This window comes from Argopecten irradians, chromosome 3 (assembly GCF_041381155.1).
Source record: "Argopecten irradians isolate NY chromosome 3, Ai_NY, whole genome shotgun sequence".
NCBI classification, from domain to species: Eukaryota; Metazoa; Mollusca; class Bivalvia; order Pectinida; family Pectinidae; genus Argopecten; species Argopecten irradians.
This window is the reverse complement of record NC_091136.1, coordinates 21,163,480-21,188,896: the sequence shown is the minus strand read 5'-3', so window position 1 is coordinate 21,188,896 and position 25,417 is coordinate 21,163,480. Positions and strand designations below refer to the sequence as shown.

Below are 25,417 nucleotides of genomic sequence, written 5' to 3'. Positions count from 1 at the left end.
AATTTGAGAATTAGTTGTTGGTCGTGCTACGCCTAAACAGACATATTGTTGTCAAAGTAATCGCTTGATATACTTAATACTAATGTGGTAAGTCTGTGTTGACGAGGAGATGCTAAGCTGATGATAAAACTATTGAATTACTAGTCCAGATAATACTGGGAATGAAACTGATACGGATGTGGTAAGTCTGTGTTGACGACGAGACACTAAGCTGATGATAAAACTATTGAATTACTAGTCCAGATAATACTGGGAATGAAACTGATACGGATGTGTACAATGTATTACATTATATGTGATATTTCATACACCTCCGGGTAGCAAAAGGATAAAGAAGGGAATTAATGTTTGCTTAGGATATTGTGATCGTGTACCCAAATGATTGAACTGTAAAAAGTGTAATACAAGCAAATACCTTGATCCAAAACAACTGTTTCTGTGGTCCCTGTAGTTCAGAGTGACAATGGAAAACGCAACTGTTTCACTGTGTAGTACCTGGGCTGAACAACATCCCGGACAGGAACGATACGACTGGTGTATTAAGTTTATAACTGAAGCATTTCTTATTATCGGAGCTGTTCTTATGGACAGCATGCGCGATATTTTGATATCGCTGTCAGGATTTGTGGAATTTTGCGACATGTTACCATTAAATGAGGCATTTAACGATTCATCGAATAACTCATTGAACAATACATTGAACGAAACTTTAGTTAAAATATTGAACAATTCACTACCCAATTTAGAAGAATGTAACCACAATCATGGGGAAGCGTATGGGTATTGTACCTGGGTTTTTAAAAGAAACTCCTCCGGCTTTTGGAGCTGCTTTGGCATGGTCAAAGAGTCTGCAGTTGAAAATCCTGGTGCCGCCCTGACGAAATGGTCATTTCTGAAACTGCTTTGCCGTGATGAATATACATCTGACTTTTGTGATGAGTATTTTTTCACATTGAAATATGTTTTCAGCGTTGACACCCAGTATTTGAATAATCCATGGAAATCCATCAACTACAGGTACCTCCTACCTATCACTGGTGGCATGTCTGTACTCTTGAATGGATTCGTACTATTCGTTCTTGCTGCAAATATGTCGACAAACTTTAACATTTTCTTTTTACGAATGAAATCTCTATTTGATGCAATGGCGATTTTAGTTCAGCTGCCCGTTGCATTGTACGCCAGCTTTTACCAAGGTGACGGCGACTTTATTCCATATTCTATCTGTGTCTTGATGAATCTGTCAACTTATATCTTGCCGTCACTTTTTCACACTATGTCGATGTTTACTATGCTTGGTATAGCGTGTCAAAAATTTGTGATTATTTCATACCCGCTTAAACTTAACACATATCTGAAATTGAAATATGCACGCTTATATATGGTTTTATGTTGTAGCGTTATCACGTTGGTACACTTTCCTGGGTTTCTATTCATATGTAATATGGCAGCGGTAGAACTACAGTCAAAGTATGATGACATGATCTTCATAACAACCATGTTTCCATTCCCGGCACCAGAAAGCAGTCAATGGGTACTACTTATTTATAAATTTGGATACCAAACCAGAACAGTCATCATTCAGTTTTTGCCACTTTTCGCTTTGTTTGTGATTGAGTTGTCTTCTATAAGCAAATATCTTAGATACATCCGCAACACAAAAAACATACGGCGATCCTCACCTTCTTCAGGAAGTCTCATGCAAGTTGTACAAACATCGCTCGCTAATACCTGCATCTTTATTGTAGCTGAACTACCAAATACAATACTTCTTGCACACTATTGCTTTAGAGCCAATTTGGATTTGGGCCAAGACTTAATCACCGATTTGGTAGCTATGGTACTCAACAATGTGACCTCGCTTTCAGCATTATGTAACTTATTTGTATGTCTTCTATTTTGTCAAAACTTTAGAAAGGCATGTCTAGAATTGACAAGATGTTCGAAGCAACGTAAAACGTAACATTTCTAATAAATTCCTCAAATGAAGTTTTTCTTATATCCCAACAACGTTGTCCGATGTATTTTAAGACAATGGTGTTTTGATTGATGCTTATGGAAGAGTGAAAATCGATTTGATATTAACAGGCTTACAGTAAGTGTTGCATGCAACACACGTTCTTTGTCATTAATTACATTTTTCTAATCTATGGCCAGTTATTATTGCTTAGCTTTGCTATCATTGTATAAAATTTGAACAAATTGTGTCTCAAGTTATCGTTCGAAAACGAAATATTGTGAAACAAACTATTTTTTAGCAACAGTGACCTTTTGACCCCAAATTCAATCTCAAGCTGTATTTTGTCATATGCTACCATTGAGTGAAGTCTGATCAAAATCTGTTTATTTTTTTCGGATAATGTCTAGTAACTAAAGATGATTAAACAATCCAGTTTTAGTACCAGTGACCTTTGTAGTTGATATTTTGACCCCAAATTCAATCCAATGCTGTATTTCCCCATATACTACAATTGTGTAGAGTTTGATTAAAATGCATTGATTTTTTGTTGAGTTATCGTCTGGAAACTAATATTTTGTTAAACAATATATTGTTAGTAGAATTGACCTATGTAGTTGACCTTTTTGACCCCAAATTCATTCCCAAGCTATATTTGCCTGTGTATTACCAATTTATGAACTTTGATTACATTCCGTTTATGTCCTAAACATATCATCCGGAAACTAAAATTTGCGAATCAATCTATTTTTAGTGATAGCGTCCTTTGTATAGTTGACCTTTGACCTCAAATTCAATCCCAAACTGCATTCATATGCTAATGCTACCATTGTGTGAATTTTGAAGAAATTATGTTGATGTTTTCTCAAGTTATTGTCTTGAAACTACTATTGTGTGGAAAAATCTATTTTTGGTAACGCTGACCTTTGTTGTTGACCTTGTGACCCCAATATCAATCTCAAGCTGTAGTTCCTCATACGCTACCTTTGTGTGAGGTTTGATCAAAATTCTTTGATTTTTTTCTCAAGTTATCGTCTGAAAACGAAATTTTTTAGACTGTCTATTTTTAGTAACAGTAACCTTTGAAGATGACTTTTTGACCCCAAATTCAGTCCCAAGCTATGTTATCCCCTATGTTACAATTATATGAAGTTTGAACAAATTCCGTTGATGTGTTTTCAGCTTATTTTCTGGAAATTAAAAGGATTTATGAAACAATCTATTTTAAGTAACAGTGACCTTTGTAGTTGACCTTTTGACCCCAAACACTAAAGTCCCTTTCGGTTTTACCGGCAAGGGATTAAAAAGAATAATCCACAAATGCCATGTATTCGATTTCTATTAGTCGAATTAGTTGATAAAGAAGATATTCAATGCTTTTTGATGAAAACTAGTTATATTTCATCGAGTGAGGTGGAAAATATGAAGTCATTTTCGCACACAAACAAATGATGAAACGATCACAATGATATTTTTACTCTCAATGCTGCATTCCGACTAGCCGAAAGCGAGTGGAAATATCAAAATTGATATTTTCAATGGAGTGAAGTATATCGCTTTTTACTCACGTTAAGATCTTATATTTCACAGCGAAAAATATAATAACTATTATTGTTAAGTTGACCACTTACTTCCTTCATTGTGGAACAGGAGCATAAAGTGATGTCAACCAACCGCACGGCTAAAGATTTCCATTTCAATACAAGTTCGCGAAGATTAACGTTTGCGGAATTGATATTTATATTAATTAGTGGTTATATAACATTCACTGGACTTTGATCGCGAAATTCGCGAAAGGAAAATGTGATGTGTGTTTGGACCACGGGACAAGCCAAGCGCGTTCCCAAGCGCAGCAAAAACCAGTCGTCGTCAGGAGAGAAAAATATAAAGATGAAGTCATTAAAGGAAGAACTGAAAAGATCTTAAGTTAAGTCAGTGTTTGCTATCATAACAATAGAAATAATTCATATACCAAGTGATACCCGATAACGTTTTTGCGGGACTAGTATCTCAAATGTGATGGAATGTGACTCTTTACAGTCATCCTGTTGAATTAACGAGGAAATCATCTTTACTGTCATTCCATCACCAACAGAAACAATAGTCTTGTACAAATGTTATCGTGTATCAAGTTAATTATTCTTTTTGTCATGGGTCACAGGTCGGGTCGCTATACCTTCTACTGGACGTACAAAAATATGTGATTATCCGACAATGTATTAATAAAAGTGTCGACAGACTGCTAGGCTTGTGTCTCAATTTAAACAAAGCTTCTCATTATTAAACCAAGGCCTAAAATTACAAACACTTTTGTTTGGATTAACTCATTGAGACCCCTTGTTTCGAGTGCTAATGCTTAGCACTTAACATAGCTGTGTTATATAACAAAATAAATCGTTTCTACTTTAGCCGGTAATGTTGAGAACGAACCAGTTTAGTGATTTAAAATATCACATGAAAAATCATTGATAAGCCGGATAACGTGATATATCAGTGATATTTGAAATTAGGAGATAGGAATTCAAATTAAGAAATGCATTATATTTAGTCATCTGAATACGTCACTGCTGACCGACCCATAGTTCGCGTTTTTGCTTGTTTCTTACAACCATTACGAATATTAAATATTCTTTATGATTTTATTTTTCATTTGCATTATATTTCATCCATACGCTACTATACGCATGTGGACATCTGTACATTGTTGTAAACTATTATTGTAATGTCAATGGAAAATGATTAAAAGAGGTCACAATACGGCATCAGTTATGTTGTGTATAAAACCGGTATAACTCTTAAAATATGTTGGAGAAGTTCAGTGATTTAGACAACAATAACACTGTGATTACAATATAATAACGTTAGGAGTAGTCGTCGACAGTAATGGTGGGGATGAGGAAACTTAGTCTTTGGGCAGGAACAGTTGAGTCGGCCTCTGCGGTGCTGAAACAAAACAAATGAACATAACTACAAAATAGAGATACGTAGGTTTGTAGTTAGCATGTTTTTAGTTAAAATCCCGAAAATATAAAATCCCTTCGTTTTTAGGTAAAATCACGAAAATTGAAAATCCCCAAGTCCCTTCATTTTTAGTTGAAATAAAAAAAAATCCTTCGTTTTTAGTTAAAATCTCGAAAATTGAAAATCCCTCAATCCCTTCATTTTTAATTAAAATCCCAAAATTTTAAAATCCCTTCGTTTTTAGTTTAAATCCCTTCGTGTTTATAAAATCGCGAAATATATTAATCCCTCTGTTTTAAGTTATTAGTTAGAATCCAGAAAATTTAAAGCCTCTTCGTTTTTAGGTAAAATCCCGAATATTTAAAAATCCCTTTGTTTTTAGGTAATATCCCGAAAATTGGTAATCCCTTCGTTTTTAATGAAAATCCCTAAAATTCCAAAACTCTCCGTTTTTAGTTTAAGTCCCTAAAGTTTAGAATCTCTTTGTTTTTAGTTAAAATCCCGACATTTAATATCTCTCTGTTTTTTTAGATAGAATCTGGTAAGTTTAATATCCCGTCGATTTTAGTTTGAAGTCGGAAATTCCGCTTTTAGTTAAAATCCCGAAATTTAAAGTCCCTTCGCTTTTAGTTAAAATCCCGAAATTTATAATCACTCCATTTTGAGCTAGAATCTGGAAAATTTAAAATCCCATCGTGTTGAGGAAGAAACTACTGTAGAAAATTTAAAATCCCTTCGTTTTTAGTTAAAATACCGATAATTAAAAATCACTTCGTTTTTAGTTTGAATACGGAAAATTTAAAATCCCTCCGTTTTTAGTTAAAATTCCGAAAATTTAAAATCCCTTCGTTTTTATAAAGACACCCAAAAATTTAAAATCCCTTAGGTTTAGGTTAAAATTCATAAATTTTAAAATCCTTTCGTTTTTTTAGTTTTAGTTGAAATCCGGAAAATTTAAAGCCTCTTCGTTTTTAATTAAAATTGCGAAAATTGAAAATCCCTCCGTTTTTAGTTTAAATTCCGAAAATTTAAAATCCCTTCGTTTCTATAAAGAAACCAAAAAATTTAAAATCCCTTAGGTTTAGGTTAAAATTCGTAAATTTTAAAATCCTTTCGTTTTTGGTTTTTAGTTAAAATCCCGAAAATTGGAAATCTCTTCGCTTCTAATGAAAATACCGAAAATTCAAAATCCCTCCGTTTTAAGTTTAAATCCCTAAAATTTAAAATCCCTTCGTTTTTGGTTAAAATCCCGAAATTTAAAAACTTTCCGTTTTTTAGTCAGAATCTGGATACTTTAAATGCCCGGCGATTTTAGTTAAAATCCGGAAAATCTTAAATTCTTTCGTTTTAAGTTTAAAGATGCTCCACCGCCGACAGAGCATAAATGATATTCCTCATTTGAACAATAATTGGTGTTTAATTGTATATATATATGTCTAATTAACACGAAAAATTATATATAAATAATATAGTGCCACGGATTTTTTTCGGGATGCAATAAATTATATTTTATATTTTTAACTTGAAGTAAAATTAGAAGATCAAACTTTTCAATGGTGGTAATGGTGTTAAGTAAGTAACTTTTGTAACTGAAGAAAAATACAAATCGTTTGCTGCTGTTTTGATGGTGAAAAAATACCATTTGTCAGCGATGGAGCATCTTTAAATCCCGAAAATTTAAAATCTCTTTGTTTTCAGTCAAAATCTCTAAAATTTAAAATCCTTCCGGTCTGAGATAGAATCTGCAAAATTTTCAATCCCGTCATTTAAAGTTAGAATTCGGAATTTTTTAAATCCCTTCGTTTTAAGTTAAAATAAATTAAAAAAAAATACCTCTCTTTTAAATCCCTTCGTTTTTTAGTTAATATCCAAAAAAATTAAAATCCCTTCCTTTTTATATTAAAATCCCGAAAATTTCCGAAAGTTTAAAAATCCCGTCGATTTTAGTTAAAGTTCCGAAAATTAAGAATCTTTTTGCATTAAGTTAAAATCCCAATATTTGGAATCCATCCTGTTTTAGTTAGAATCTGGAAAATTTAAAATACCTTCGTTTTTAGTTTGAATCCGGAAAATTTAAAATCTCTCCGTTTCTAGCCGAAAATTTAAAATCCCTTCGTTTTTAGTTTTTAGTTAGAATCTGGTAAATTTAAAGCTACTTCGTTTTTAGTTAAAATCCCGAAAATTGAAAATCCCTCCATTTTTAGTTGAAATCCTGAAAATTTAAAATCCCCCGTTTTAAGTTGAAATACCGAAAGTTCAAAATCCCTTTGTTTTAAGTTGAAATACAACAAGTTTAAATTCCCTTTGTTTTCAGTTAAAATACCGAAAGTTTAAAATCCCTTCGTTTTTTGTTAAAATCCTGATATTTATAATGTCTTTGTTTTCGAAATCCCGAAGACTTAAATCCCTCCGTTTATAGTTAGAATCCGGCAAATTTAAAATCCCGTCGTTTTTAGATTCCCGAAAATTTAAAATCTCTTCGTTTTTAGTTGAAGTCCCAAACATTTAAAATCCCTTCGTTTGTTATTAAAATCACGAAAATTTAAAATCCCTTCGTTTTTAGTTAAAATTCCGAAAATTTAACTTCCCTTCGTTTTTAGTTGGTTTCATGAAACTTAAAATACCTTTGTTTTAGTAAGATTCCCGAAAATTTGAAATCCCTCCGTTTTAGTTAGAATCCGGAAAATTTAAAATCCCGTCGTTTTCAGATTCCCAAAAATTTGAAATCCCTTCATTTTTAGTTTAAGTCCCAAACATTTAAAACCCCTTCGTTTGTTGTTAAACTCCCGAAAATTTAAAATCCCTTCGTTTTTAGTAAAAAACAGGAAATTTTTGATATGTTAATAACCATTTGTTGACAACACATACAAAGTAGATAAGTAACTTGATTTTCTATTTGTATTAAATAAAACCCTACGGGTGTCAAAGTTACAAAAGGACAAAGTTTTTTTTTTATTTCCTTATAGTTCCTCTTATTCGAGTTAAGTCGGCTTGGTAAATCGAAGTTTATATAAGGATAAAATAGTATATACAGTTGTGAAGTTTTACTTTTGATATAGTGTCGTCTAAAGAGGCATTTATATCACTGCCAAAAATCATTTTCAGCTCTTTGTTAGTGCTTGTAAAATTAAAACCTATGCATTGAAAATACTGTATTTCTCAAAATGTAACTTTTGATAATAAATAACATGAAAAGCTCATCTTGATTCATGAGTATGGAAAATACGGCACCTATAACTACTGGGTCACCAAGGCTCCAAGAGCTCATAACTCAAAAGCTAGTTTGCTAAGAATATGTAGTTAGATGACGAATGTATACATATTTTTAAATGAGATGGGATTGTTTATACTTACGTATCTGTCTGTGGATCTTCGTGTATTTCCGGAATCAGTTCCATCCTCCCGGGGTCTGCCGCGTCGTCCTCCTCGTCACTGGTCAGAATCTGGGTCAGACTCGTTATCGTACCGCCTTCCTCAATGGCCGACAGTAATGGCGCACGTGACACAGCCTTTCCCGCCATGGCCTTTTCTATTATCTGGGCGTTCCTTCGATGGGAGGATTCATCGATGTCATACCCATCAGGTATGTGTTCCACAGTAAAGCTAAACAACAGCATTACATTATGGTTATCATTTATGTACTGTAAAACATTATATTAGTGTTTTAGTTTAGTCATTACAATGACATATTTGTAAGTAGTGATTTTAGCTATGTATAATTCTAAAGATTCCTAAATTTCACAACCTGATTTGGAGATATATTTAAAAATATAGATATAACATAAACTTCCATTTCCATTCTACATATAGTTTCCCGTTTTCTCTATTTTAAACCATATGGGCAACATCAGGCTATGAACTCCAATCTGGTCAAGCGTATGAATATTTAACGTTTCTGCCGCGTTACTGGCAATGTATACAATGTTTATTTAAGCATATACATAACAGTCAAATAATTTAAAAAAGTGGTTTTAAAGTTGTGCGGTCTATGGAATCTAATAGTATTATCATGTTGATAAAATAGGATATATTAAAAAATTATCATCGCATAATTTTCATTTATTCGCTTGTTTCAAACCGTTTTGTGTTGAACTATATTCAGAAGCTGATGCTATGGCTATTCCGTTTATTGAACTTGATGACGTCAACAATAGCGCAAGCAGGAAATTTAAAGGGTATACGTATAAAGTTTGGTCTTTGAATGATCGTAATGGAAATATAAGTAATAAACTGTTACCAGATTGGACATACATTTGATATGAAGCCCATCCGTCCGAAAGATAAATATTCATGGCGCCCTAACGGGCGCCATTCTATTTATCTTCCTTCCGGATAGGTTTCATACCAACTGTATGTCCAATCTGGTAACATTTTATTGCTTAAATATATTATAAACATTCGAGAGTTTCTTTTTTCCTATTTTCAGAAGGATGTTTGTCAAACATTATCTCTCTTGGGCACGACATTAAAAACGCCATGTGTGTAAACCTATTACAGAATAGAGATGAAAATTATTGCTTAAAAATGATATTTTCCTATTTTCTCAATATATTTTTTGCATTATTTGAACTGCTATATCAGAATATAGCATATTCATTTTATGCAAATTGGATGTAAAACAAATTTGATATAAAAGTTTTTAATAGGAATAGCGATCTGCAAAGTTTGTTTCCCTTACCTAAACATTGATTAGTTTTCCGGCCTTCACCAAAGAAAAAATAGATCATCGACCTTCACCAAAAGTTGAAATGTTCATAGACCTTCACCAAAACATTGAATGTGTATCGACCTTTACCCAAGCATTTTAACTATTTGCAGATTGAGTTTACCCTTCCAAGTCTCTCGCCCTCCTCTGAGCACGAGAACTAGGCAGACGCAGCAACCTCCTATCGGGGTCATTCATGGAGTAGGTTAGTGGGTCAAACTGGACAGTACGGCGTCTAGGTGATGTGAGCATGCACAGAAACGATATAAAATCCTGTAAAGTTCTGCATGAGTGGTACTTGATTTCATATAGAATATTAGAGTGCTGTTTTATCATATTGATTATATACTTTAGTGATACAGGTGCTGTGAATGTTTTATATTTAACTAAAATATATGGCCATGCATATCTTCAAATTACTTATAATAAAAAGCAGACAATACCGGGATGGTTTTGCTTGTGGAATCACATTTTCAGCGGAAGTAGATTCTGTTGATCCTCCTCCGTCTGACGAATCACTGTGTTTCCGTTTAAGCATGCCAAGAGGATAACTTAACTTCCGCTTCCGGTCGACATTGGGTTTGGCGCGTTTATTAGCTTCCTGTATAATAGTAGCACGCCTCAAAGGCACATACTCCGGCGTGGAGTCTGGATCAATATCATTGTGAACACTTTTAGAACTTCCAGGATTAGGCTTTTCTGAATGAGACCGAAGTCTCCGTAATAAACTTAACGGGAAACTAACTTTACGATGACGTTCTTTTTTCAAATCTTTTTCAATATCCCGCGCATTCGCGTCTGTATGAGATCTTTCCCTTCCAAAATGACCATGGAGTCTATTTCCCTTACGTAGTTCCGAGTCGGAAGACCAGGATGAAAACTCTCCCTGTCCTTTGCCGTTACTGCGGAGTCCCATATCTACAGACACAAACCTATCGTGGTGAAGGTGATGATTGAAGTGATCCATGTGGCCGTTTGGTACACTCCTGTAGTCTGTGTAGTCATGAGAAAGGTACGGCGGAAACCTTCTACAAAAAGAAAATGGCATCCCCAATAATTAGTTTGAACTATTGATAAATTCAGAAAACGATTCAGTAAAAGGGAAATTCTGATTTTAGTAATATCATCACTTTCAGAAACATAGAGAAAGGATGATTTTAGTAGGTCAGTACATAATCAGAAACATAGGGAAAGGCTGTTTTTAGTATTGAACAGTATATAATCCGACACATAGGGGAAGGTTGATTTTAATATTGATCAATACTTTTAGAAACATAAGGAAAGAGTAATTTTAGTATTGCTCAGTACATAATCAGAAACATAGGAAAAGGCTGAATTTAGTATTGATCAACACTTTCAGAAACATAGGGAAATTCTGACTTTAGTAATATCAACACTTTCAGAAACACAGGGAAAGGTTTATTTTAGAAGATCAGTACATAATCAGAAACATAGGGAAAGGCTGATTATAGTAGGTCATTACATAAACAGAATCATGGGGATAGGCTGATTTTAGTATTGAACAGTATATAATCCGACACATAGGGGAAGGTTAATTTAAGTATTGGTCAGTACTTAATCAGAAACATACGGAAAGGCTGATTTTAATATTGATCAATACTTTCAATATTACGTACATGTATGAAGAATTGAATGTGTAGAAAAAAGACAGGAATACGGGCGATACGTTACAGTAGAGGCTAATATGTCAAAATTATGAACAAATAACCGTACCCCGAAGTATTTAACACTGTCTTTGAGATCGCAATCTGTTTAAGACAAATCATTGAGGTCAGTGTTGTGTAAAATATAAAGGGAAGTATCTAAAAAAATGTATTGTTGTTTAAATACATGTGACTGATTTTCATTGGATTTGACAATTGACCTTAAGAATTTTTTTATTAATTACTCCAAACTTTTTTCAATGTTATGAATGGTATACGCCCCTGATGTAGTTTATGTAAGACAGCCATCATAATGATTTTCTTAGAATGTACATGTATCTGTGATTAATCTAAGTAAAGACATAAGTACGCTTGTGATGACGATCTGCCTGTCAATAAACTCAGCATAGATCCAGCAAAGTTACTTCCGTGTGAAGTCCGTCGTCTTGGGTGTGATGTTATATTGACTTCTTCAGGGGAGATAATCCTCTGCTCCTGTAACGTTGGTATCCTATCAATAGAGGACAAATACCGGACATATCTTGTCATTACTCAGAATAGTTTAATACATTTCTGAAACTTGACATAATCATGTTCATATTGTTGTTATGTGATACAACTGCATTTAGAATAACATCTTTAATCCGCTTGACCACTGAATTAAGAAGAAGGAAAACACAATAAAACGTAACCAAACGGTCCATTAAGATTCATTTTAATACATACACAGAAAAAAACAATAAGAAACCAGAGGCCCATGGGCCTGAGCGGTCACACAATGAAACAAAGACATATATGCACTATAAATTGGCCAATCAAGCCTAATTGAAATAAGTCAATAATTTTATAAGTTTGACTTTTTAATCTATGAAGAGTAATTGGTTCCATCAAATATGTGAATTCAAAAGAAGATTTTTTAAATTTGTCATTTTGAACGCGTTTGGTCCCGTCCCACTGGTTCCTGGGGTTCAGCGAGGACCAATATGGAAACGTTAAAATATTATATCTCAGGCTAATAATTCTAACCAAGTTTGACTCATTTCCTACGAAAATTGAGCTAATAATGCTCATAAAAGTGTTTTTCCAACATGAAATATAGTACATTTGATCCCCTCCCCAGGGAAAAAATCTGAGATCCCAGAGCTATGAAATTAACATTTTTGTAAAGGGCCTTAAGACCTTTCAACCTATGTAGAGTATCTAGTTTCATCAAATCTGTGAATTCAGAAAAAAATAGTCATTTTGACTCCTTTTAGCCACACCCCTCTGCCCCTGGGGGTCGGTCATGACCAATATTTATTTGATGTTAAAATGTTATCTCAGGATAATAATACTAACCATGTTTGACCTATCTCCTATGAAAATTGAGCAAATAATGCTCATAAATGTGTTTTTTTCCAATATAAACTATAATAAGTTTGACCCCCTACCCACAAAATATCCCAAATATATGATCCAGGGTAATATAATTCATAATTTTTGTAAAGGACCTTAAAATCTTTCTATTTATGAAAAGTATTTGATTCCACTACCGGAATTTCAGAAGATTTTTGAAGTTTTAACCTATTTGACCCCCTTTATCCCCACTAATCAGGACCCTGGGTGTTAGCCGTGGAAAAATCGTTAACAGGATTCAGTGGCCATTCATACTGACAATTCTGACATTTGACTTATTTTCTATTACACATGACCAAACAATGCTCTAAAATATGTTTTTTCTCTAGAAACTATAGTAAACTTGACCCACTCCCCAAGGGGAAATGTGAAATCTCAGGTTCATATATTTCACATTTTTTGTAAAGAACCTTAATACCTTTCCATCTATGAAGAACATTTGATTCTATCATTTCTGGAATTTCAGAAGAAGATTTTTGAAGTTTTAGCCTATTTGACCTCTTTCGGTCCGACCCCTGAGGCCCATAGGGGTCCTGGGACCATATGATTTAAAAGTTTGGTTGTTTTTGGCCATGGAAGGTTTCTACAAAGTTTCAACAAATTTGGTTTAGCATTTGTTGAGAAGAAGTCAAAAATGTAAATTGCTTACTGACATATGACGCACGACGGACGACGACGAAAAGGCGATTAGAATAGGTCACTTGATACGTCGTCTCAGGTGAGCTACAGCGATACTGCTTATTATTTAGTAAAACTTGTAACGGTAAATAGTTTGGATCCCTTTGATCTCCCACACAGCTCGGCGACGTTCAGTTTGCAGAACTTTTCTGATTGGCCGACCAATCAGGGAACAGTATCGGCGTGCGTGTAATACTTTGATTGAATAATAGTTTTGCTTATAGGGACCAATGTTTGACGGTAAAATTCATTTCTTTTTCTTTTTTTCTTTTTTCTTTTTTTCTTTACAACAATTGATTGGATAATATTCAAAAGTTTACATTCGCTAAACGCAGCGTGCAGTTTGTAACCAACTTCTTTTTATGTGTAACATAAAGTAGGGAAATAGTATTTAATTATCATATACATGTATCAACTATTGAAAATTTGCCTCAGAAAAAAAATAACACATCAGTCGAAAATGATTTACGAAAGAAAATTACCTTTTTAACAGTTTAGTAAAAATAGTTCAACCCATCATTTTTGTTGCTATTGTATATAATCTGAAAATTTGCAAATGTGGAACTCTCAGAATATTCAAAACATGATTGAATTTTAACATTCTATAACGGATTACATTCAAATATCTAATAATTCTACTGTAATATTGTATGTCTGCCAAGGATATATCATGCGGAACTTCAGAACTTCCTACATTAAGTGTTAACACACATGTATATGTATATTGTTCCTGTTTGGTTACATATTTCAGTTTGCAAAACGCATTTTAAACTGGATAGAAATCTAGGCTATATGTAGGCAGAAGGAAGAGAGAAAACAATTAGCAAATCATTCGTTTTTCTGGTATCATGTAACAATGGGTATCTTTGGTACAATTAAGAACGTAGATAACTTATAAAGTCATGATACAAACTTTGAAAAAAAAAATGCGACGAACCGTGGCTCCGCCTTCCTCCCTAAACTATTTATCACGCACTCACGACGATACTGTTCCCTGATTGGTCGGCCAATCAGAATCGTTTTGCAAACTGATCGTCGCCGAGCTGTGTGGGAGATCAAAGGGATCCAAACAATTTACCATTACAAGTTTTGCTAAATGATAAGCGGTATCGCTGTAAAACAACTCAATTTGTAATGTGGTAGGATTGTATTTGGTGTTACAAAGATGTCTAAATTTGAAAGTGAAACGGGTGAAAAAATTAAAAGATCTATTTTAATTTTAGACCAAATAACAAATGTCAACGTGCATATTTCATTCAAGGATAACAAAGTTTGTTCGCTCTTCGTCACTGGTAATAATTGTACATTCGTATAAACTATATATATAAATGCATTTTATCTAATAGCATATTTTATAAATGATTTATAAAAATGAAACAGGGTTCTTGTTTTCATTTCATCGAAAATAAATGTTCAGTATAATATAAATGATTTATAGTCAATCATATTACGTACGCAAGGTTGTAGGTAGATCCGAGAAAGTTTGGTTTCCTGGACGCGATAGAGGCCTCTGTGTATGGTAGTTCTGTCATTTGTTCGTCAAAGTGCATGTCACGCAGCAGTGGCGGATGTTTACCGTACATGTAGTCCACAAGGGTCATCGCAACCTAGTGTAAAACATAAAAACAGCATATTAAATTATTGTCAGTATTTGATTAATTTGTCATCCATATCTTAGTTGTTTCAACGTTACCATATTGATGTAGAAGTTTGTCTATCAAACAAAGCTCAACATAGGAAAAAAAGAAATTTACATATTACGACTACTTTTCTTTTTAAACGTTAAAAATATAAAACATTCCCTATAAGATATATTGACTCACATTTCAATTGGGGTGTTCATCTTGAACACATTTTTATTTCCGTCTTAATTTTAAAATATGCATACATATAAATGAATATGCTTTAACACTAATGTTGTTCTCGTTCTTATTCATTGTCTTGCCATTGTCTCTTACAGCCGTATGTCTGTCAAGTAACCAGTTGATGTCAAAATCGTCGTCATCCTCTCCGAACGGGTTGATCAGCTGCTCTGCTACCTACAGAAGGAATTATAAAACTTTAATTACATGGACCGTGTTTCAATTTTATCGAAGATAAATGTTTACTACATTTGTGTGTGCATTCATCTTCAAAGGAAGTTAGTCATTGTATATGAACAATGGTCGCTGAATTTTAACCTGAACACAAAACCTGATCCTACCTTTAACCAGCCCATGTAGAAGAAGAACTGCATGAGTGTGAACACAGGCACGTACAGATCAATCTCGTGTCCAGGGTAATTCTTAGTCGTGTCTAGAAACTGACGTCCAATTAAACAAGCAGCGAAAAACATATAGACAGACCATGTCACCACCTACAACGAATTCAAAAAATCATATGATTTCAACGTGAAATCAAATAATACATTTTAAAAAGTATCGGGATAACGCAAGCAAGCCGGGTTCGAACCGGTGACCCCGTACAACTGGTCCGCCGCTCTACCGATTGAGCTAAAGGGAAATTCCCTCTATCGCGAAACTAAAAGGGGACCGTATCACTATGTACAATTAAAAGCGGCTACAATAGCTTAGTAGATGGTACTGGCACATGTAAAGAATTGTAGTCGCTATTGTTAGGTCTCAATATCATTTTTTGTTTGACAAGGTAGGTAAATCCTGGTTTGAATTATTGTATATGTTTGACTATGCCATTGTTTGTCAACGGACTGGTATAATATTTGCTGGAATATTAATAAGATTAATAAAAGGGTAATAATACTATGTTTTTCATAGTGATTTCCGATATTTTTGTTAATTCTTATTACCAATTTAAATAACAATGATAAAATTACTAACAAAATGAAAAAACACTAATCAATGGTATCAATTACAGCCTGAACAAACTGATACTAAAGGCTAAAGCCTGAGTAGTAGATATTAACATATTTACCTGTGTGTAAACTAGTGGTATGGTAATCCAATCGTACACGAAGCACAGTGAACACTTGTCTCGGAAATCGGCCAGTTGCTGTTGAATTAATAAAATAATGTTATCAAATAATTCGTGTGAAAAAAACCAATTCGGGGAATCAAATCTTCGATGTAAAACCATTAGTCAGGACCTCGAGGTTGTACTATATCCTCTTCAGCTAGAAGGACCCATTTTCTAAACATGAAGTTAAACTCTCTCACAGATAGGAACGGATTGTGAAATGTATGTCAAAGGTAAAGCAAGGAGGCCAAACCGACCAAAGTTTTGTATATGATAGAGCATGTATAACACATTTAAAGTGTAATGTGAGTGCCTTATAATAAATACGAAAGTGATGGACCAATTTGTTTTTCGTGAATATAGGTCAATGTCAAATATGAGTGTAACAGTGTGAGAGGTTTGGTTTACAATATATCGCCTCGCCTATTTGGGGCCACAAGTTGTTCCAAATTCTTTAAATATTGTGGATGTAGTACAAGTAATATTTTCTTAAATATTAATACAAGTTGAAAATATAGACTTTCATTTTACGTTTATATTTTTGAATCTGTGTTGTTGTTTATTGTTACCTCTATAATCATTCTCAGTCCCCAGTCCGTCTCCACTTTGTTCTCCTGCCTGGCCTGGACGAGCACACTGTTAGCCCACATGATAGGTACCCAGAACTTGTTGTATTTACATTCCACCTCCTCGTACATAATGGCTTCCTCCTTCGATATGAAGCCTGTGTTTATTACTTCATATAAGTTTATATTATAGGTAGTAATAAGGTATATGAGTTGTATAAACTATCGAAGATATAGCCAGTTTTGAGTAATGTAAACAGCAGTAATAAACAACCAGAGATTGTATTATAAAAAGTCTTCCGCGGAACTGTGAGCAAATATGCGATGTTGATAATAGCTATCAATAATATAATTCTATATATACCTTCAATTTACCTGCTTTGGAAGACGTAATAATGATTTTATAACACCAGTTTCTCTGAGCTTACCAGATTCGACGATGTGATCTAGGGTGGGAAATCGCTTCATTACCGCCACACTGACTGATCGAGTAATCAGAATGAAGCCAAACATCATGTACCGCGCAACACTTCTGCGCATAATCCGGGCCTTTTCATCATGGCCGTGAAGGTAACAACACGTCATAAATAGCGTTCTGCAAGTTTACGTAATGAAATTATAATATCTGTTAACATTACAAAACAATATAGACACCATGATTTGTCAACCATTTCACGTATATTTGTTTGTTTGTTTGATTAATTAACGTCCTATTAACAGCTATGGTCATGTAAGGACGGCCTCCCATGTGTGCGGTGTGTTGCGTGTATGTTGTGCGAGGTGCATGTTTTGGGAGACTGCGGTATATTCATGTTGTGTCTTCTTGTATAGTGGAACTGTTGCCCTTTTTATAGTGCTATATCACTGAAGCATGTTGCCGAAGACACCAAGCAACACAATCCACCCGGTCACATTATACTGACAACGGGCAAACCAGTCGTCCCACTCCCGTTGTGCTGAGCGCTAAGCAGGAGCAGAAACTACCACTTTTATAGACTTTGGTGTGTCTCGGCCAGGGGACAGAACCCAGAGCCTTCCTCACAGGGGCGAGCGCTCAACTAAAGGCCAAAAGGGAGGTGGTGTCAAGGGAGACTCTAGGAAGAACAAAGTAATTTAGGGAGAAAGTAGGGCGTTAGAATTGTACCTGCTGCCCCTATTGCATGATCGTAAAAGGTGACTAAATTTAGGATCTTATCTTTTCTTTCACGTATAAAATGTGCGGAAACAAATGTCAGATCAATACAATTGTTGTATACAAACAAATATTATATACATTAGTGCATAGTATAAACGGGATGGGACGACTGATTTGTCAGTATAATGTGTACTTGTTTCCCCCTCCCCCACCCCCACTCAGGGTCAGTCTCGCATTTTAATATTATCAATACCATATGAATATTGGTGTTATTCAATGATTAGTTTCAGAAATATAGTATTTTATATGGAAATAGCCAAATTACCACCATTTGCCCCATCCCTCAGAGTCTCATAGGGAGAATTCAGCGGCACTATTTGCTTAAATTTGAATCCCCAACTCATAAGGATGCTACCAATGCAATATGTTGACGGACGGATGATAGGGCGCCGCGGTATCGCACTGGCTAACTTTGCCTTTTAAACCATTTGCACTATAAGTGTAGAGTCCATAATTACAAAGAGGCCAAACACAAACATACTACAGTCCCACAAATACACGCAGCGTCTGGGGAATTTGAGGTTACACTGTCATTAGTGCCATCTCTCACTGTTACGACATCCGTGTATTTCGTTAACCTGACAAACATTTAATCATTGAATACCTACCTGTCTGGCCACGGCACGTTCATAAACTGTGTCCACCATCTGTGGACGATAAGTGACACGTAAAATCCAAGTACAAACGACACGGGGATCATGTCGGTATAGTGGGCACAGAATATGGACAGCTGCTCAAACACTCTGCAACAAAAAGTCATTTAGAGTGACGGTTCATATAGCTGTAGCTCATCGTTAAGAGAACGACACATTGCTAGCTCTTGAAGATCCTTACGTTCTTAACAACAAAATTACAGTGTGATTGTTTCTGAGAAAAGTAAACATATTCACATATCTGATATCTATATCAAGATGGAAATAAAACTACTCAGTAAGCCAAAGATCATAGACATAAAGTCGAAAAACCCACAAAACCTTTTATTTCATAATTCATATTCAAAAATATTTATATTTTAGTTATCATGGAATGAATGATGAATCACTTAAAAAAGCAAAACGTAATTGTAAATTAGTGTAAACTATTTGTAAATAAGTTTGTATAACTAAACTTTACCTAATGATAAAACTTTCAATATTGAAGGTTCTATGTAAATCAGGACAAGACGTATTGTCTTGTTTAATATGAACGCCATATTAACAACCAGACTCTTGTTAGGATAGCCTCCTTGTAAACAGTGTGTAGCGTGTGTGAAGCGGGTGCGTATTTTGGGAGACAGTGGTATGTTCGTGTTGTGTCTATATGTAAAGCGGAACTCTTGTTTTTTTATAGCGAAATATAACTGAAGCATGCCAACATTACAAAACAATATAGACACCATGATTTGTCAGCCATTTCACGTATATTTGTTTGTTTGTTTGATTAATTAACGTCCTATTAACAGCTATGGTCATGTAAGGACGGCCTCCCATGTGTGCGGTGTGTTGCGTGTATGTTGTGCGAGGTGCATGTTTTGGGAGACTGCGGTATATTCATGTTGTGTCTTCTTGTATAGTGGAACTGTTGCCCTTTTTATTGTGCTATATCACTGAAGCATGTTGCCGAAGATACCAAGCAACACACCCCAGCCGGTCACATTATACTGACAACGGGTGAACCAGTCGTTCCACTCCCTGTTTGTTGAGCACTAAGCAAGACCAAAAACTACCACTTATTTAGACTTTGGTGGGTCCCGGTGGTCAAGGAAGATGTCGATAAAAAATAAAGTTAAATTAGGAAGAAGAGACAAGATAAGATCCTACATTTACTCGTGTTTAACATCATGCAATAGTGGCAGCAGGCACAATTCTATTGCCTAAGCATTGAGTTATCAAAACGCAGGCTTAAAGTATTAATTGCTAGTGAACTTACATTTTCTGATCTTTGTTCAATGCCAGTCTGTATGAACAGCTGATGGTCGCGTACAGAAATGTAAAGATAAGAACTTCCTTATACATCAGTTTGTAAATACTGCCTTTCCAGATCCCCAGTAACTTTACAAAGGTACCAAGTCTGGCTGTCGCCACGCGGTACTGGTAGGCTATCGTCATGGTTACAGCTCTTCAGTCACGTCTGTCTGCAATATCAAATAGTAGCATTTGTTTGTTAGCGATGTAATGTAAAAGTTTGGCATTAAAAAACCACTAAAAACCTGAGCCATGGAAAGTATCTGACAACTCTAAAGGTGTCTATCGGAATGATGAAGCCATATTAAAATGTGATGAAACAATATGTAGGCCTATATTTCAGATAGATTTATGAAACAGGTTAAAATTTATCACAAAAAGGATAGAATTACACTCTAACTGAAGGGAGCAAATAAAGTTAGGAGAACTTTAATATATGTCAAATATATAAATATTAACAACGTTATCTGTCACCATTTTGTACGGAAATCATTACATTTGTTCAGTACTATATGTAGCATATACTTGTACGTTTACGAAATAGAACCGAACGATTGAAGTGTATTTAAACTTCTTCATGTATTACACATGTGATACAAATTCATTCCATACAAATAATGTTACAGTGATATTATTATATTTAACGTGGAAACAATTTACAAAACATTTACAAATCGGAGTGTCATTATTATCAACACTTCAGACAAAATATGCAAATAAATCACAAATTTACCTCAAATAATGCCTCAGTTAAACATAGTTACAAGTAGTAAACACCAGATCACAACAGTCGTTATTTACCTTGAGGACTCGTTACTGTGATAAGAATGTCTGACCAATCTAAAGATAAGATAGGAGTGCTAATGATATACACAGTACAACATGCAATGAGATTTATTCACCCTTCCAAATAAAATGGTAATAAATGCCGACGGTAATTTAAATCGTATACCGATTAAATACGTTATGATATCATTGTTGATATTAAGATGAGCTGTGTAATACATGGTGTGTTAATTAAAGTGCGTATCCTTTCTAACTCGGAGAGGATCTGACAACATACATCTTGTTTTGGTGATCTTTACACCTTCGGTATTCAGTATTTCAGGATAAAGACGAACCGTCGAATTACCTACGTCATCTGTCTGTCATGCAGGGATTATAAGTGCATCCGCTGCCACGAATGCATCATCGTAAAAGGTGACTACATTTCTCTATAAAGTTTGCTTGGTTCATTTACGTTCCATCAACAGCTAAGACCATTACTGTAACACGGTTTAATCCTCTGTATGTAATGATTGGATGTTTGGTGTTTGTTTAATCCTCTGTATGTAATAATTGGATGTTTGGTGTTTGGTTAATCATCTGTATGTAATAATTGGATGTTTTGTGTTTGTTTAATCCTCTGTATGTATTAATTGGATGTTTGGTGTTTGTTTAATCTTCTGTACGTAATGATTTGATGTTTGATGTTTGTTTAATTTGGTAGTTTTGTGTCCGGATGTTTGGTGTTTGTTTAGTTTAGTAGTTTTGTACCTGGATGTTTGGTGTTTGTTTAATTTGGAAGTTTTGTACCTGGATGTTTGTTGTTTGTTTAATTTGTAGTTTTGTACCTGGATGTTTGATGTTTGTTTAATTTGGTAGTTTTGTACCTGGATGTTTGATGTTTGTTTACTTTGGTAGTTTTGTATCCGGATGTTTAATGTTTGTTTAATTTAGTAGTTTTGTACCTGGATGTTTGTTGTTTGTTTAATTTGATAGTTTTGTACCTAGATGTTTGATGTTTGTTTAATTTGGTAGTGTTGTACCTGGATGTTTGGTGTTTGTTTAATTTGGTAGTTTTGTACCTAGATGTTTGGCGTTTGTTTGATTTGGCATTTTTGTACCTGGAATAGTGAAAACTCTTGTCAATTTCAAAGTGCTATCATACTAAATCAAACTATACAGCATAACAACATATTGCCAGTCAAATACCGACAGCGGGCAAACCAATTGTGTGTGAATATGTTTTAGGAAGCTACTGGAAGTTAAGATGATCACTCTGAAAGAATATAGTCTCTTGACCAGGTATTAAATCCCTCAATCTTGTACTGTTTTTGTTAGTATTATGATGTAAGTTTTTTCAATCAATACAATTTCTATGTACATTATCATTAAATCATTCGCAGACATATCATAGTAATTAGTATTTGTTTTGTATAGTCATATAGGTAAATATCAGGAGAGAAGAGCCCAGCAATTAATGTACGATTTTAAGGCGAGTCCAGAAGACTAATTTTCAAATTTTGATGAGTCCCAATACAAAGAAATCTTGTTTGAGGGTACTCAACATTTTGATGAGTCCTACAGGAAAATCATGAATCCAGCACTCGTCTAGGCGAGTTCCGTAAACCACCGGAAGCCTGTGAAAATTTCCTGTAGTTTTTAATATAGGAAATATTACGAACAACATGTATGAGTAATTTCAATTGTCACTGTTAATTGATTGATAAAACAACACATACTGATTAAGCACTTCAAAATTCATTATTCAAGATTTTATACTCATATTGTTTAAAAAATATGGTTTGTGCTACGTTGTTTTATGCTTCAAACTGACATAGACGGTATTGTCTGTAGACGACCACTAAAGCTGAGATCTAAAGGCCGTGGTCGTTAAATGTCAAGAAGTCCTAAACAAAATTTGTCGTTTATCATGCCGTTACTGACATAGATATACACGAGACATTTATGACAGAATATAGTATAAAGGACTTTCCCATGTACAAATAAAAAATATAGAATCATCAGCCATCAACAATCACCTTAATTATTTTTGTCCACTTGAAAATCCGCTATTCCAAATAAGGACATCAAGATTAAGGAACAAGATCGCGTGCACCAGGATTGGCGAGATCATTTACATATGAACATCACATGGTAATTAAATATACGAGACATTCCCGCATTCTAACGCACAGTGTAGGGTTCCTTTAACGTGTTAGTGAATTGTTGTTTGAAAACAAATATGAAAATAATATCAAAGGGAACCTTGGATTTAATTCATCCTTGTAAATTAGGAATACTAAGTCTGCGATTTTATATGAAATAAATACTGAAAGTTCTACATGTCATGCTTCATACTAGTTTACATCCCGACATACACACGGGTTATTTTTTTTTACACATTAGTTCAACAACAATAGAAAAACGTATTTATTATAAATTATCATTTATATATCGTTAGTTATCCTCAGAAGCTAGAGGTTATGGAATACACAAATTCCATAACACCTCTACTGGTCCTAGTGCAGAGAGCCTGGTTAGGCTGAGGCGGGAGACATAACTGTCAGTGGTTTTTGTCGTGCTATTTATCAACAAGTGTTATGAACGAAGACTAAGGTGAAATTTGTACACTACACAGGTTAGCACAATAACGTGGTACATACCGACGTCAGGCGATGTAAACAGAACACAATAAAAAAGTAAAATAACTGCAGTAAAATATTAAAGCGAATGTGGTCGAATGATTACCGGTTTATGCATTAATATATATATGGTCTTCTAAAATGGTAGATTTAAAAAAATTGCCTATTGAGTCATAGACCTGAAAATAAAGCATACGACGTCATAACAAACGTATCTCGTCTCCAAAAATACGAAAATATTTTGTCTATCAGTCATAGACTTGAAAATAAAACTCACGATGTGATAAACAAACGTCTCTGGTCTCAATAAATACGACAAAATTTTGTTTATATCGAGAAGTTTTAGACTCTGGTTTGGTCAACGTCAAAACTATTGCGCTATAGAAAACTTTTCTTTTTGTAAGTAAGTTTTACATTCGTCGACTCATCTTTTTGTGTCAGTGTAAGAAACTGAGTTAAAAAGATTAAATGTGCGATTATTATGTAATCTATTGATTTACTGATCGAAAATTGAAATGCAATCTTTAATATAACTTTATTCAGACTGTGGATTAAAAAATATTATATAAATACTTAAACACAAATTATATATTGAGATGTGTATTAGGTTGAAGGAAGGCATGTCTTCAGATTTGCGTCGTTGCGATATGTTGAAACATCTGACACACAGTAGTTAGACCTCTATGTAAGTATGCACATAATAATTACACATCTACAGCCATTTCCTTGTCAACGAATTCAACCAACGACAAAACTAACGTGAAAGGTCATACAGTGCAATACCGTTAGATAAGATATCGCCAAGTCAAAGACGTAATGCTTCCTATTCTCCTTTTTTCACATTTAATATTGATTACTCTTCAATACAACTAGTATATAAACAGTTTCATTCTATTGTATTCTTACATCAGTATTCGTAATCGTTTTACGCTGCATTATGGAATACACATATTAAAAGATCAATCAATATCTACCGAAATCATTTGATATGTCAAAAAGACAAATTATTTAGGAGTTTGGTTTTATTAGTTTTTAACGCCATTTTAACAGCCATAATAAATGAATAATCAAGAACAAATTTAAGTGTACAAAATGAACCTATCTTCCAAACTATGCAATTTGTATCGACTATTTTACTTTGTACTGCATATGAACACTTACTACATTATATTCTTTTGTATTTTTGCGAATTAGTTTCTAACTACAGACGATATATACATATCCATCTTCTTGTGTATACATTTAATGCATGAATTATGTAATCTTATTTTTTGTTAAGTATAAATATTCAACATTTCTCATTCACTTAATTTTGTAGATGATAAAATGTCGAACAGTCAAAACTGTTGAACCGCAATAACTGTTTCCTGCTATATATACATATCATGTCAGACGTAACACATTTTGTTTACAGTAACAAATAAACAATATATCTACACAGGTAAATCACACATTGTATAGCTAGGTAATTATTCCTTACATGTTAAACAGATAATCTTCACGCCTAAAAACTTACCTTGAATTAGCATACCGATATGTATACGGAGGTTAACAGAAGTTTCTAATTAAGACATCTACTCTTCACTCTCAATACATGATCCGGATGTTGAATGAAGTCAGACGATGTATGCTCCCCGTAAAAAACCCTCTGTTGACTATAGAGGTCGTATAGGTTCCCGTTAGATAGATGGTCGCCTTCCCTGAGGCTGTCACATGACAGTTGTACCATACCTCTACGGTAAAGGTAACGTGGAATGATTACCGCCTTTGATATCGAGATGTAAGAGCTCATAAATGACCTAACGTCTGACCTTAAATATGGGTCAAGGTAATGAATACGAACATGCTTGGTAGTCTGTCATCCTAATCATGACTTGCCTTGTATAATGATATGTACACATACTGTGCCAAATTAGATCGAGCGCCTATATAGACTTAAAAACAAGCAGGCGCAAAACCACACCCTGTTGAAC

At 34.3% G+C, this 25,417-nt stretch overlaps 1 protein-coding gene across 3 annotated transcripts; it reads right to left on the bottom strand.

The window, feature by feature from the left end:
- Positions 1-4,577: 4,577 nt before the first annotated feature.
- On the bottom strand, positions 4,578-25,161 carry LOC138317827 (bestrophin-4-like). 3 transcript variants are annotated; one of them, XM_069259743.1, is made up of 14 exons: positions 24,961-25,161; positions 20,003-20,207; positions 18,703-18,837; positions 17,328-17,494; positions 16,903-17,057; positions 16,292-16,369; positions 15,564-15,716; positions 15,319-15,399; positions 14,816-14,967; positions 11,658-11,798; positions 10,067-10,651; positions 9,748-9,858; positions 8,273-8,521; positions 4,578-4,900 (listed from the first exon to the last, which is right to left on the bottom strand). In XM_069259743.1, the coding sequence occupies exons 2-14, from the start codon at positions 20,179-20,181 to the stop codon at positions 4,819-4,821; spliced, it is 2,268 nt and encodes a 755-aa protein (XP_069115844.1). In that variant the 5' UTR covers positions 20,182-20,207; positions 24,961-25,161; the 3' UTR covers positions 4,578-4,818. The 3 variants fall into 3 exon arrangements, with proteins under 3 accessions (XP_069115844.1, XP_069115845.1, XP_069115846.1); XM_069259744.1 differs by lacking the exon at positions 24,961-25,161 and adding an exon at positions 20,771-20,855; XM_069259745.1 differs by lacking the exon at positions 9,748-9,858 and having other exon boundaries at positions 24,961-25,160.
- Between the last annotated feature and the right edge of the window lie 256 nt (positions 25,162-25,417).